The sequence below is a fragment of the Littorina saxatilis genome, linkage group LG3, assembly GCF_037325665.1.
Source record: "Littorina saxatilis isolate snail1 linkage group LG3, US_GU_Lsax_2.0, whole genome shotgun sequence".
In the NCBI taxonomy this organism is placed as follows: domain Eukaryota; kingdom Metazoa; phylum Mollusca; class Gastropoda; order Littorinimorpha; family Littorinidae; genus Littorina; species Littorina saxatilis.
In genome coordinates this window covers 69832544-69845192 of record NC_090247.1, presented here as the reverse complement: position 1 = coordinate 69845192, position 12649 = coordinate 69832544, and the positions used below count along the sequence as shown (strand labels likewise).

The following is a 12649-nucleotide window of genomic DNA, read 5'->3' as shown; positions in this document are numbered from 1 at the left end:
GAATTTACAACGCTAATACCCCCATTCTATAGGGAGGCCCATTGTCTCAAGGGTAAAAAGTGCATATCGAGGCATTTTTACAGTGCTGTAAATACCTTTAGAATTGAACAGCTGTCCTGTAAGTTATGTTGTGTATGTCAAAGTACATTTACAAGTGTGGTACAAAATATGAAGTCTGTACGATTGATACATTGAGAGTTATTAAACTTTAAAAGCGGACAAGAATCCCATTTTTTTGAAAACTAGGGAGTCTGTACAGCTTGTTTTTTGTTTCCATTACCAAAGTTCATGTTTGCGACAAGTGAATATTCTGCATAGGTCAAAAAGCAAAGTAGGAGGTATAACTAAGAGGTGGGGTAGGGTAGGCCTACGGGGATATTATAGTATGGAGAATGCTTATTTCTACCCGTGCAAGCAAAGTCGGAAAGCAAGCACACAAAATAACGAAAAATGTGAATCTACAAGAAGAAAAGTTGAAATGACTGATGCAAAGAAGATCTATTCAGACATAGCTGTGCGACTATTGGACAGTAAGTGTCACTGAATACAGACGAGATCACAAAGACGTCACGGTGGCACCGCGTATTCCGTTTGGCAGTTTTTGTGTCACACATAGGAAAGCAGCGCCTCTTTTGCTTTTAACGCGCTCTAAAAATCATTCATGACACGGACAATCTCACACTATTAGAGTTTTGAAGCGTTTTTTCCTCGCCTGTTTACCTGTATGATGTAATCGGTGAGTATTCGTTCAGAACAGTATCTCTCTGTATGCATGGGTCCGTCCGTGAACAAATGAATTCGGGGGCTGTGATTGAATGGTCTCAACATCATCATCAAAGCATAACGCTACGGAAGTCGGCCATTTTTGCCAATGTCCAAAAGCATATTGGCAATAACAAAGACGCATGGTTCCGGTTTACCCATCTGTTCCACACGATGTTAACAATCGACAACAGCATACACTAACAACTTAAAATTCTTCTCGGGAATGTTTTTCAGCTTTACAAATGTCGATGGCATACCCTTTTCTGCTAACTTCCCGATGAAACAGGACTAAACCAATTATTTTCTGTCCCTAAACACCACAAAATGCCCAAAGTCGAAAATTGTAGTACAAACAGGGGAGTAAAACGGAACAGCCGTTTTTGTGTGCCTGTGTGGGCTCAGTTGCGGACTAACACAAAACTTTCGCATTCGGCTTTTCTTATCTCGTAACTCCACACTAAATACCCCACTTCCCCTCTGAAGTATTGATGTACACCCCATGGCACTAACATTCATGTAGTCGTTTATAACTGAGGTTGAAAAAATCGCTTCATGACGAGACAAGTATGAATGCCATTCACCCAAACTGAAAACTTCGCTGCCGTCTGCTCGCGTTGTACGGATTAGCTGTTCTCTTCTCCTCCCCTTGTTGCATCCTAGTTCTTCAGTTGTTTCTAGTTTTCCGTTGATGTTGTGTTTTGGTCTTCTTCATAAGTAGTCTTGTTCAAATTAAAAAAACTCAAAACTTCTTTTTGTTGTACATACGAATGAACTAATAAAAAGCTGTTTAACAGCTGTGTTGTCAAATCGAGTTTTTTTCTCCCAAAGTCAGTGTGGCGCCTGCGCAAAACTAATGCGCATAAGAAACGGCGTCTGCTATCAAAACCTGAGATCAACGCATCGATGCAAAAACTGTCATGTTGTAAGTTTGGAACAACAAATCAAGGTCAGAACAGCTATATAATCGCTATTGTATTTTTAGCGTAGCAATAGGGTCCGATAGTTAGACTGGAACAAGTATAATGCGACTCGTCTTCGACTCGTCGGCATTATACTTGTCTCGTCAAAATATCGGACCCTATTGCTACGCTGAAAACACCGTCAATAGCTGTTAATATCATTGATCATAATGAACATGATCCTACAAATACACGATACTTCACAAGAGGTCAAGGCAGCCGCAGCAATGCCCACGTGCAGGAAATGAAGTTCTACTTCGACATAACATCGGGAAGAACATAGTTACAAATCCTAGCCATCAATAACGACGGATCACGTTTGCCGGGGATTTCCGTTTTTATTAACAAACATGTTTAAATATTCTTTGAATGAATATGTGTATGTGTGGGTGAGTAATATGCGTGTACATGGCGATTTTCAGAGTGACTGTTTGCGTGTTTAATTTGTATGCATGAGCGCGCGTGAGAATGTCTGGGATTGGAATTAGAACGAATAACGTCATAATTGTGTAAGGGTAGAGTTTGTGTTTCCGTATGTGTGCGCGCGTGTGTGTGTGTGTGTGTGTGTGTGTGTGTGTTTGGTTGGCTTTCTGCATGTCTATCTCATTGCTTCCTGCGACAGTTACAGACATGAAGTGATTTCATAACTGATAGAAAGAAACAACGTTTATTTTGACTCTATAACTTCGTAGCATGCATTCAAAACAAAACCGTGGCGAATGACTCACCAAAAACACTTCCCACGCAGGGTGTTGTAAGTAAGTTATACCATTTCAATCCCATCCCCTTTTTTCTGTTTGGGGGAGGGCCCTTTCTCAACTCTCGCCACGACCGGCTCCTCGGAAGGCGGAGGGTTCTTGTGCGACGGCGCCTTGGCGGCGGAAGTAACGTCATTTCCGGGGATGGGCTCCGAGGTGGCTGACGTTTTCCGGGGTTTGGCGGAGCTCGCCGTACTGCTTTCCTTGTTGGGCTCGGACAGCTTGCGAGGTGATGACCCCTTGCGCGACCCCTTGGACCGTGTGGAGGCCTTGCTGCCTCCCCTCTTCCTCTGCAATGGGTTCTACGTTAAACAAGAGGCGAAGCCTTCAAGGCTCACGTAAGAAATCGACAAACAGTAACACAAACTCAATCACTCGGTCACACATACACACACACAGTAAGCATAGGTGACACGGTGCAAGAGTGCTAGCCACTAGATCTAGATCTGTCTGCCTGTAGCCTACTTACGGGGACACGACTGCCAGATGGCCAGATCGACACTGCGCTTTCGACAGCGCTTCCTCGCGCAGACACTGGAAACACGCTGTGCAGATTAACCTGCAGGAAATCTCCTTTGGTATCTTCTTTATCTATTTTTCTGGAGCTACGAAACCGAACAATGTAAAATCGTCTTCTCCGAATCGGCGAACTGCAGCTCAGTGATAACTGTATCTATACCACAATCCTTCACGCGATCTGACCTAACCTTGACCCCTGACCTGGTCTACATACCACACACGACACAAACCAGTCAGCTGTTTTTACCCCCCCCCCCAAAAAAAAAAAAAAACCCAGCAGCATACACACTTTGGATACACACTTTAACTACATACGTGCCGACGAAATGTTGATCATTGCTTCAATACTTTGATGCTGTTGCTTGAATGATAACCAGGTAAAATTAGTATTTCGGTGTTCAGTCAAATGTTAAAGTTTCTACCACAGACATACATACATACGCACGCACGCACGCACGCACGCACGCACGCACGCACGCACGCACAGACAGACAAAAGTTAGCATCGCATAGGCTACACTTACGTGAGCCAAAAACGACAAGTCGCGTCAAGCGATATCAAAACATTCAGTCAACATTTAGGTCGACCTAGAGCTAAAAGATCGACACTGACAATCTGGGATCAGTCATCGTTGAGACTACTACACCTCGCTAGCCGAAACTCGTAAACCGAGACGCTCGTGCGTGCGTGCATACACGCACGCACGCACTCACACACGCATGCACGTACACACACACACACACACACACCCACACACACACACACACACACACTCATACACAAAATACAAACATACCCAAATGCATACAAACATGCATCAATGTATGCATACACTCAGAGGAATGTTTAAATAGGCTTTAAGGGTACAGATTATTACATTATCTCAAAAAGCATCTCCTGGAAATGCGCAGTGTATACCAAAATGACTGAAAGTCTTTGCGTTTTTTGTGTGTGCCATGGTTGCTAAGATCCTACTGCCGCGCTGGCCCACAGGAATCGTGGTAGCCATATGGTTGTAAAACACGGAATGCCATAAAAAAAAAAAACAACAAGAAAAGTAGGATATCGGAAAATCAAGTTCAAAAAGAAGCTTGCTTTCTCGATATCGACAACATTTAAACTTTATTAAAAACTTTTTTTTTAAACTTGAACAAAACAATAGTCATAACAAATTATTTAAGAAGAACAACTTGTTGAAATAAACCAGCATGACAAACAGAAATACATCGACCTGACCGGGGCTCACCATGTCGGTCGACCCGATATCCTGGTCAAAGTCGAACGTCTGCACGGACGACATCTGACTCTGGGGCGCCACGCCAATGGACATTCCCGCGGACTTGCTCTTAGAGCCTTTCCTGTCAGAGAATCGACCTTTCTTAGCAGATTCTCCCCCATTTCCGCGACCTTGGACTTCATATAGAGCCTTTCCTGTCAGAGAATCGACCTTTCTTAGCACATTCTCCCCCATTCCCGCGCGACCTTGGACTTCATATAGAGCCTTTCCTGTCAGAGAATCGACTTTTCTTAGCACATTCTCCCCCATTCCCGCGACCTTGGACATCATATAGAGCCTTTCCTGTCAGAGAACCGACCTTTCTTAACACATTCTCCCCCATTCCCGCGACCTTGGACATCATATAGAGCCTTTCCTGTCAGAGAACCGACCTTTCTTAGCACATTCTCTCCCATTCCCGCGACCTTGGACTTCATATAGAGCCTTTCCTGTCAGAGAACCGACCTTTCTTAGCACATTCTCTCCCATTCCCGCGACCTTGGACTTCATATAGAGCCTTTTCTGTCAGAGAACCGACCTTTCTTAGCACATTCTCTCCCATTCCCGCGACCTTGGACTTCATATAGAGCCTTTCCTGTCAGAGAACCGACCTTTCTTAGCACATTCTCCCCCATTCCCGCGACCTTGGACTTCCTGGAACCTTTTCTGTCAGAGAACCGACCTTTCTTAGCAAGATAAAACAAATGAAGCTAGCAAGATTTGTAGCCCATGTTATGATTTTAGTATGTTAGTGTTACATCTAGTTTCTTTATTGGTATGTATATGTATGTAATACATGCTTTTGTTTTGTTTTGTGTTTTTACAAAAGATGCATGGCATAATGGTATTGCCAATTTATTTCGGCTGTATATTATCGTTGTCCGCTTAATGTATACATAATTTATTATCTGTCTGATTTCTTACCTGATTTTGTTAAACCTATTTTCCTTTTCCTTTTGTTTGTATGTATGGAAGTGTATATTGCCAATTTATTTTGGTTGTATAGTATTGTTGTATTTGTCCACTCAATTTGTATACATATATTAACTGTCTGATTTGTTACCTTTTTTTGTTAAAGTTATATCTTTGTTTCAAAGCCCTCTGGGCCCAAAACAATAAAATACTTGACTTGACTTGACTATAACCCACCGAACTCTTACATGGATTAAAGGATCTTTTCCGTGCGCACTTGGTCCTGTGCTTGCGTGTTCACACGACGGGGGATAAGGCGCTAGCAGGTCTGCTGAAACTTTGACCTGGAAGAATGGAAAAATCTCCACCCTTAACACACCGGGATTCGAATCCACGACCTTCCGCTTGGGAGGCCGGCGTCTTATCCACGAGACCACTGCGCCCGTCCCATGGCTGTCCAAGAAGCTTGCTTGCGAAAAACTGATGATTTGCGCCGCGCCTTTTGGTTTCTGTGACCTCTTCTTAATAAAAACTTTTCTTTGATCTGAATGTCCGCAAACTGGACACATTTTTGGAGTATAATTAAAAAAGACACTATGTTGTAAAATTCGATCGTCAGACCAAGTTGGGGAAAAAAATAGGACCATTCCTGACTACGTAAGAATATTCATGACAACTTTAAAAAAGGAAAAAGATAAAGCAATTCTTACAGTTCAATTTATTTTCTTGCATTTTTAAATATTGCATTTGAGATCAGGGTTGCCTCACTTGTTGGCAACGCATATATTTTATGTTTGACTTCCTTCTAGTGGAAAGCTAGCAGCAACAAGAGTTGTGCTACCAAGATTTGTGCGGGTTTAGGTGTAATCAAACACCTGCACATCAGGTAGAATGACCGAGGTCTCTGCGTTCCACGGCATGCATTTACATACGTTGACCCGTGTCCGTCCCGGCCCGGATTTAATCCTGTGACCCGAGGATCTCCAGACTAGTGCTCTACCAACTGATATACCACACCCCCTTGCTGTGATTTGGTAAGTACTGTACCACGTCAACACTTCTCTGGTGAGATAATTAGGTTGTCTTTTGTCGTACCTCTTACTTCGTTAGACGGACGTTGTCTAATGTCATACCTCTTACTTAGACGCAAGTTGTCTTATGTCGTACCTCTTTACTAGAGAGACGCAGGATGTCTTATGGCGTACCTTTTTATTAGTTAGACACAAATTGTCTTATGGCGTACCTCCTACATAGTTAAACGGAAGTTGTATTATGTCGTACCTCTTACTTAGTTAGACAAAAGTTGTCTTATGTCGCACCTCTTACTTAATTAGACATAAATTGTCTTATGTCGTACTCCTTACTTAGTTAGACGGAAGCTATCTTATGTCGTACCTCTTACTAAGTTAGTTGCAAGTTGTCTTATGTTGTACCTCTTACTTAGTTAGACAGAAGTTGTCTTATGTTGTTCCTCTTACTTAGTTAGACGGAGACGCAAGTTGTCTTATGTTGTACCTTTTACTTAGTTAGACGGAAGTTGTCTTATGTCGTACCTCTTACTCACTTAGACGGAAGTTGTCTTATGTCGTACCTCTTACTCATTTCGACGGAAGTTGTCTTATGTTGTACCTCTTACTTATTTAGACGCAAGTTGTCTTATGTCGTACCTCTTACTTAGACAGAAATTTTCTTATGTCGTACCTCCTACTTAGTAAGACGCAAGTTGTCTTATGTCGTACCTCTTACTTAGTAAGACGCAAGTTGTCTTATGTCGTACCTCTTACATAGTAAGACGGAAGTTGTCTTATGTGATCGTACGTCTTACTTAGTGAGACGGAGACGGAAGTTGTCTTATGTCGTAGCTCTTACTTAATTAGACGGAAATTGTATTATGTCGTACCTCTTACTCACTTAGACGGAAGTTGTCTTATGTTGTACCTCTTACTTAGTTAGACGCAAGTTGTCTTATGGTTTACCTCTTACTAAGTTAGACGGAAGTTGTCTTATGTCGTACCTCTTTCTTAATTAGACGGAAGTTGTCTTATGTCGTACCTCTTTCTTAATTAGACGGAAGTTGTCTTATATCGTACCTCTTTCTTAATTAGACGGAAGTTGTCTTATGTCGTACCTCTTACTTAATTAGACGGAAGTTGTCTTATGTCGTATCTCTTACTTAATTAGACGGAAGTTTTTTGTATGTCGTACCTCTTATTCACTTAGATGGAAGTTGTCTTATGTCGTACCTCTTACTTAGTCAGACGCAAGTTGTCTTATGGGGTACCTCTACATGCATTAGTCTTTCTGATTTCTTTCGTTTTAGTTATGGTGGGCTTCTCTCAATGTTGTACATAGCACAATGAAAGCTTTCAAACCTCAATGTTTTACTTCCCATTTTGTAACCATTTTGTTTCTCACCTACATCTTTTTATCAGGGCCTGTGGTCAATACACTGGACATTGCCTTACTTGCTCTTGAGAGACGCCGTGCTGTCTTTCTTCTGCGTGGATAAGAAGCTAACCATGGTCGATGTCGATGTGGGCGAAGTCGTTCTGCCCGAGACCGAGACCGAGTAGGCGGAACTGGAGGGGGAGGTGGTGGAGATCATGGAGTTCGGGTTCAGCTCGGAGCGGTTGGAGAGGAGGGAGAAGGTGGAGTCAGAGCTGGGACCGGCGGTGGGCTCGTAGGGGGCCCGCAGGTAGTAGCCCTCGGCCAGGCGGTCCACGATGTACTGGAAGATGCGGTCCCACGACGTCTGCATGTGCTGGCTGTAGCGCTCCTTCAGGTGCTCCTCCCACACGTAGTCCCACACGTCGGGGAGGAGCTGGGCACAGACACAGATCTAAGGTACCATCGTCGTTGTCGTCGTCATCGTGGTCGTCATCATCATCATCGTCATAATCATCGTCGTCGTCGTCATCATCATCATCATCATCATAATCATCATCATCATCATCATCATTATCATCATCATCGTCGTCGTCGTCGTCGTCATCCACCATAACCACCACAACCACCATAAATGTGCCCATGCTGATAAGTGAGGTCGGGGCTTTCTTCCACTTGGTCAATACCAATAACCTACAGCCCGCCTGCTTTCTGTGGGGAGTGGCAATCTTTTGTTCATTTTTCATTTTTTTCCAAAGGTGGAAACACAATAGGTTTCAAAAACGGAACTAATTCAGCAAAACAAACCACACACACACAAACAACAACAACAACAACATCTCCAACAAGAGACCACAACTTTAACGTCAGTTGAAAGAATCTGACCATCAAAAGCACAAACCCCGAAATAGCTGATGTGGAATTTTGGAATGCCTGCGTGTTTCTCGCCGATCTGTTTAAACATGTAGGCGACTGTCTCGTCAAGCCGATCCAGGTTTTCCAACACTGCGTTCACTGCCTGTAGCACATCATCATTACTTTGACGGAGAATAAAAATCAAAACAAATGCGTAAGTTTTTCCACACACAGATCAAGACCTACCCCCCTCCCCCCCCCCCCCCCACGCCACATCTCTCCCTCCCTCTGATTGGTTGTGTGAGTGTTTGTGCGTGTGATGGTGTGTGTGTGTGTGTGTGAGTGTTCAATGGGTGTGGATAGTTGTGTTCAACCTGATTAATGCAAAACAGAGTGCTTACAGAACTTTCGGTGGAGTTGCATCTCCTGGTTGGATTGATGACAGTCAAATAGCAGGTTGGATCCCCCTCCCCTCCCCTCCCCCCACACACAAACCCACCTACACACACACGTTCACACACACAAACATTCACACACACACACACACACACACACACACACACACACACACACACACACACACACTCGCACACTCCCACCCACACCACACATATATTCTTTCATTTTTCAATCCTCTCTCGCACCCCCCCCCTTCCCCCCTCCTCCCCCCCCCCCCTTACCTGAATCAACCAAAAGGCGTGCTGTCGGAACCGCCGATCATGCTGCATGTCTTGGTCGTTCTTGTGACTAAAGTCAAAGAGCATTTTAGCATCGCAGTCCAGTTCCAGCATCTTGTTCATCGCACTGATCCCGAGTGGTCCGATGTCGCTGGCTATCTTGCGCCAGGTCCGGATGATCGATAGCCGCTGTTGTCCGGTCAGGAGGGTGCTCTTGGGCTCCTTCGGGCTCTTCTTGAAGAACCCCGTAGGGTACTCGTTGAACCCGCTGATCTTTCGGGTGCCACCGAAGCAACACTTGCTTTGACACTTGCTTTGGTGGACCTGACTGGACAGGCTGAACATGGAGATGGCTGACTTTCGCCTGCCCATGGTTACCTTGGTGTACTGCCCTGTTCGCGCTCACTGATTTGTCAGATATATATTTTCTTATGGTCCTGTTTTCGCTCCCGGATGTTTCGTTTTTCTTGTCTTAGGGTTCTGTTTTCGCTCCCGGATTTTTTCGTTTTTCTTGTCTTGGAGTCCTGTTTTCGCTTCCGGATTTTTTCGTTTTTCTTGTCTTGGGGTTCTGTTTTCGCTCCCGGATTTTTTCGTTTTTCTTGTCTTGGAGTCCTGTTTTCGCTCCCGGATTTTTTCGTTTTTCTTGTCTTGGAGTCCTGTTTTCGCTCCCGGTCTTTTCGGGTTTTCACTCTGGTTTTGTCAGGTTTTCGCTCACGGCTTTGTCCAATTTTTCTTGTCTAAGGATCCTGTTTTTGCTCCCGGCTTTGTCGGGTTTTTACTCACGGTTTTGTCCGATTTTTCTTGTCTAAGGGTCTTGTTGTTGCTCACGGCTATTTTGAGGTTTTATCTTTCAGTCCTAAATTCATTCGAATTGTGAGATTCGTTCCGGACCCCTATCGTTGTTCGTGTTGTGATGTTGATTGTAGAGATCCGAATTCGCTTGTCTTGATTTCGCTCACGGCTTTGTGAGGTTTTATAAATGAAGCTTTGAGGCTTATCTAATTCCCTCGAGTCCTTGATTTGTAATGTTAATCTTACTCTGGACGATGTCCTTGGGTAGGAGCAGGCAATGCAGAATTTGTGGTAATGGGCTTGTGTTGATATTTAACACTTCCTGAACAGTTATACGCTCCAACCTCACTCAACATTCACCATGAAAACAAAATCTGTGCTGTACGCGCGAAAATGCCGGTGACGCAAGTTATCCGCTTTTGTCGTAACTCTGACGTAAAAGCCATTGGTTGTCTTGGTCATCCCAGAATTCCTCCGTGTCTCGGTTCTGTTGAATCAATGAAAGGGGTCAAAGGTGAGACATTTGAAACACTCGAAATAATTACCGAATATCACTAATTTTAATATTTTATGACATGGAGAATATCCAAATGTAAAGCCCGCACGACAGAGAGAGGGGTAGAGAGAGAGGATGAGAGAGAGGATGAGAGAGAGAGGGTAAGAATCGAGGGAGAGAGAGAGAGAGAGAGAGAGGGTAAGAGAGAGAGAGAGGATGAGAGAGAGAGGGTAAGAATCGAGGGAGAGAGAGAGAGAGAGAGAGAGAGAGAGAGAGAGAGAGAGAGAGAGAGAGAGAGAGAGAGAGAGTCTCTGACAATGAGCTACCCGATCCTGGAGTTTGTGTTAATCTGTCACGATTGATTGATTGGATAAAGGTAAGCCCTGCTTGACCGCCACCTTAATCCTCTTGGAACACGGCACTGCCCACCAGTGGTCATTCAGCATGGGATAGGATTCATAGGCCAGTGTTCTTTGTTAGTGTTTCCCTTTTTTCTTTTGGTACCTATGATCAAGTAACGCCTGTTTAGTAAGTCACTCTTTCTTTCTTCAAATGACATTGTCGATTTCTGGTTTTTTTTTTAATTGTTTTTTTTTGTGTGTGTTCGTTGTTGTCGTTAAGACCAACCTGAAGTGTAAATAAAGTACACAGCAAACGAGTCAAATAAACATGTTATTCATTTTGCCATGTGCTGTCCATTTTCATATGAACAATCCTCGGTCAATTTAGCACACGACACACACACACCAAAGTATGGAAAATGAACGTTACTCCACTGCACTGGGATTTTAAAACGCTACCGTTTTATTCAACGTAACATTCTTGGCAAAGGTACTGGCAGTCGAAATATTCACATTTAAAGCGACAGACCTCACACGCATATTCATTTTCATCATTCATAATTTTATGCCTTTGACCCCGTCCGGAGCATAGGCTGCCAACAAGAGCTCGCCAGGCACTCCGATCCTGGGTCACACGCATAAGAAACGGGCAAAAATCTGCGACGAATTATAGCTGTGCTTGGAGAAATATCTCCCGCCTGAAAACGGGCGGACGTTTCAGAACTATGAGCTTTGTTGGGTTTTCTTAAACACAAGAACATAGCAATTGAACATCGATGTCAAAACTGCTTTCAATGTATCAGAACCGATACAGGCAATGTGAATAAACCCACACTTTAACATTATGCCTACTTATATTTCAGTTAGTATTGAAGTGTAAGAGTTTGCTCAGCGTGAATCTACAGGAATCATTTGGACTTGAAAAAGAACAAAGTCTTTTGCGACGTTATGCTTACGCGGATCGTATCAAATCATGGCATTGTCGCTTTAAAACAAGCATAGGAAATTAAAGTTCATTAGGGTGTAACAAACAGACCGGAAGAAAACAGACAGGTTTTTTTTATACATTCAGTCAGAGAACGTTACATTGAAAAAAAAAAAAATAATATTAAAAAAAAAAATTAAAAACAAAAAACAGAAATCGACAATGTCATTTGAAGAAAGAAAGAGCGACTTACTAAACAGGCGTTACTTGATCATAGGTACCAAAAGAAAAAAGGGAAACACTAACAAAGAACACTGGCCTATGAATCCTATCCCATGCTGAATGACCACTGGTGGGCAGTGCCGTGTTCCAAGAGGATTAAGGTGGCGGTCAAGCAGGGCTTACCTTTATCCAATCAATCAATCGTGACAGATTAACACAAACTCCAGGATCGGGTAGCTCATTGTCAGAGACCCTCTCTCTCTCTCTCTCTCTCTCCCTCGATTCTTACCCTCTCTCTCTCTCTCCCTCGATTCTTACCCTCTCTCTCTCATCCTCTCCCTCTCTCTTACCCCCCTCTCTCTCTCTCTCTCTCGTTGCATAATTATATCTAGTTAAAATTAACAAAACTCACACAGGAAATACCCCAAAAGGAGGGGAAAAGGGTTTACAAGATTGTCTTTTCTGTGTCTCTATCCGTCTCTGACTCCCTCTAAATATCTCTGTCTGTCTTTGATCCTCTTTGTCTCTTTGTGTGTGTGTGTGTGTGTGTGTGTGTGTGTGTGTGTAGGGCCGGATCTGGGGGTGGGGGGGGGGGGTCCTGGGTTCCGGACCCCCCCCCCCCCCCGATGTACCTCTCAGAGAAAAAAAAATATGTGGACTCGGCGGCCCCTGCCTTCAGTTAGAAACCCTCCCCCCCCCCTCAAACGAACTTGGTCCGGCCCTGGTGTGTGTGTGTGTGTGTGTGTGTGTATTTGTGTGTGTGTGTG

The 12649-nt window shown here is 43.8% G+C and overlaps 1 protein-coding gene across 2 annotated transcripts; it reads right to left on the bottom strand.

Moving 5' to 3' along the window:
• Positions 1 to 2377: 2377 nt before the first annotated feature.
• Positions 2378 to 10319, bottom strand: LOC138963119 (uncharacterized). Of its 2 annotated transcripts, none has more exons than XM_070335142.1 (5): positions 9110 to 10319; positions 8476 to 8592; positions 7655 to 8010; positions 4248 to 4359; positions 2378 to 2784 (listed from the first exon to the last, which is right to left on the bottom strand). In XM_070335142.1, the coding sequence occupies exons 1-5, from the start codon at positions 9476 to 9478 to the stop codon at positions 2488 to 2490; spliced, it is 1251 nt and encodes a 416-aa protein (XP_070191243.1). In that variant the 5' UTR covers positions 9479 to 10319; the 3' UTR covers positions 2378 to 2487. The 2 variants fall into 2 exon arrangements, with proteins under 2 accessions (XP_070191243.1, XP_070191244.1); XM_070335143.1 differs by having other exon boundaries at positions 2378 to 2772; positions 9110 to 10317.
• Between the last annotated feature and the right edge of the window lie 2330 nt (positions 10320 to 12649).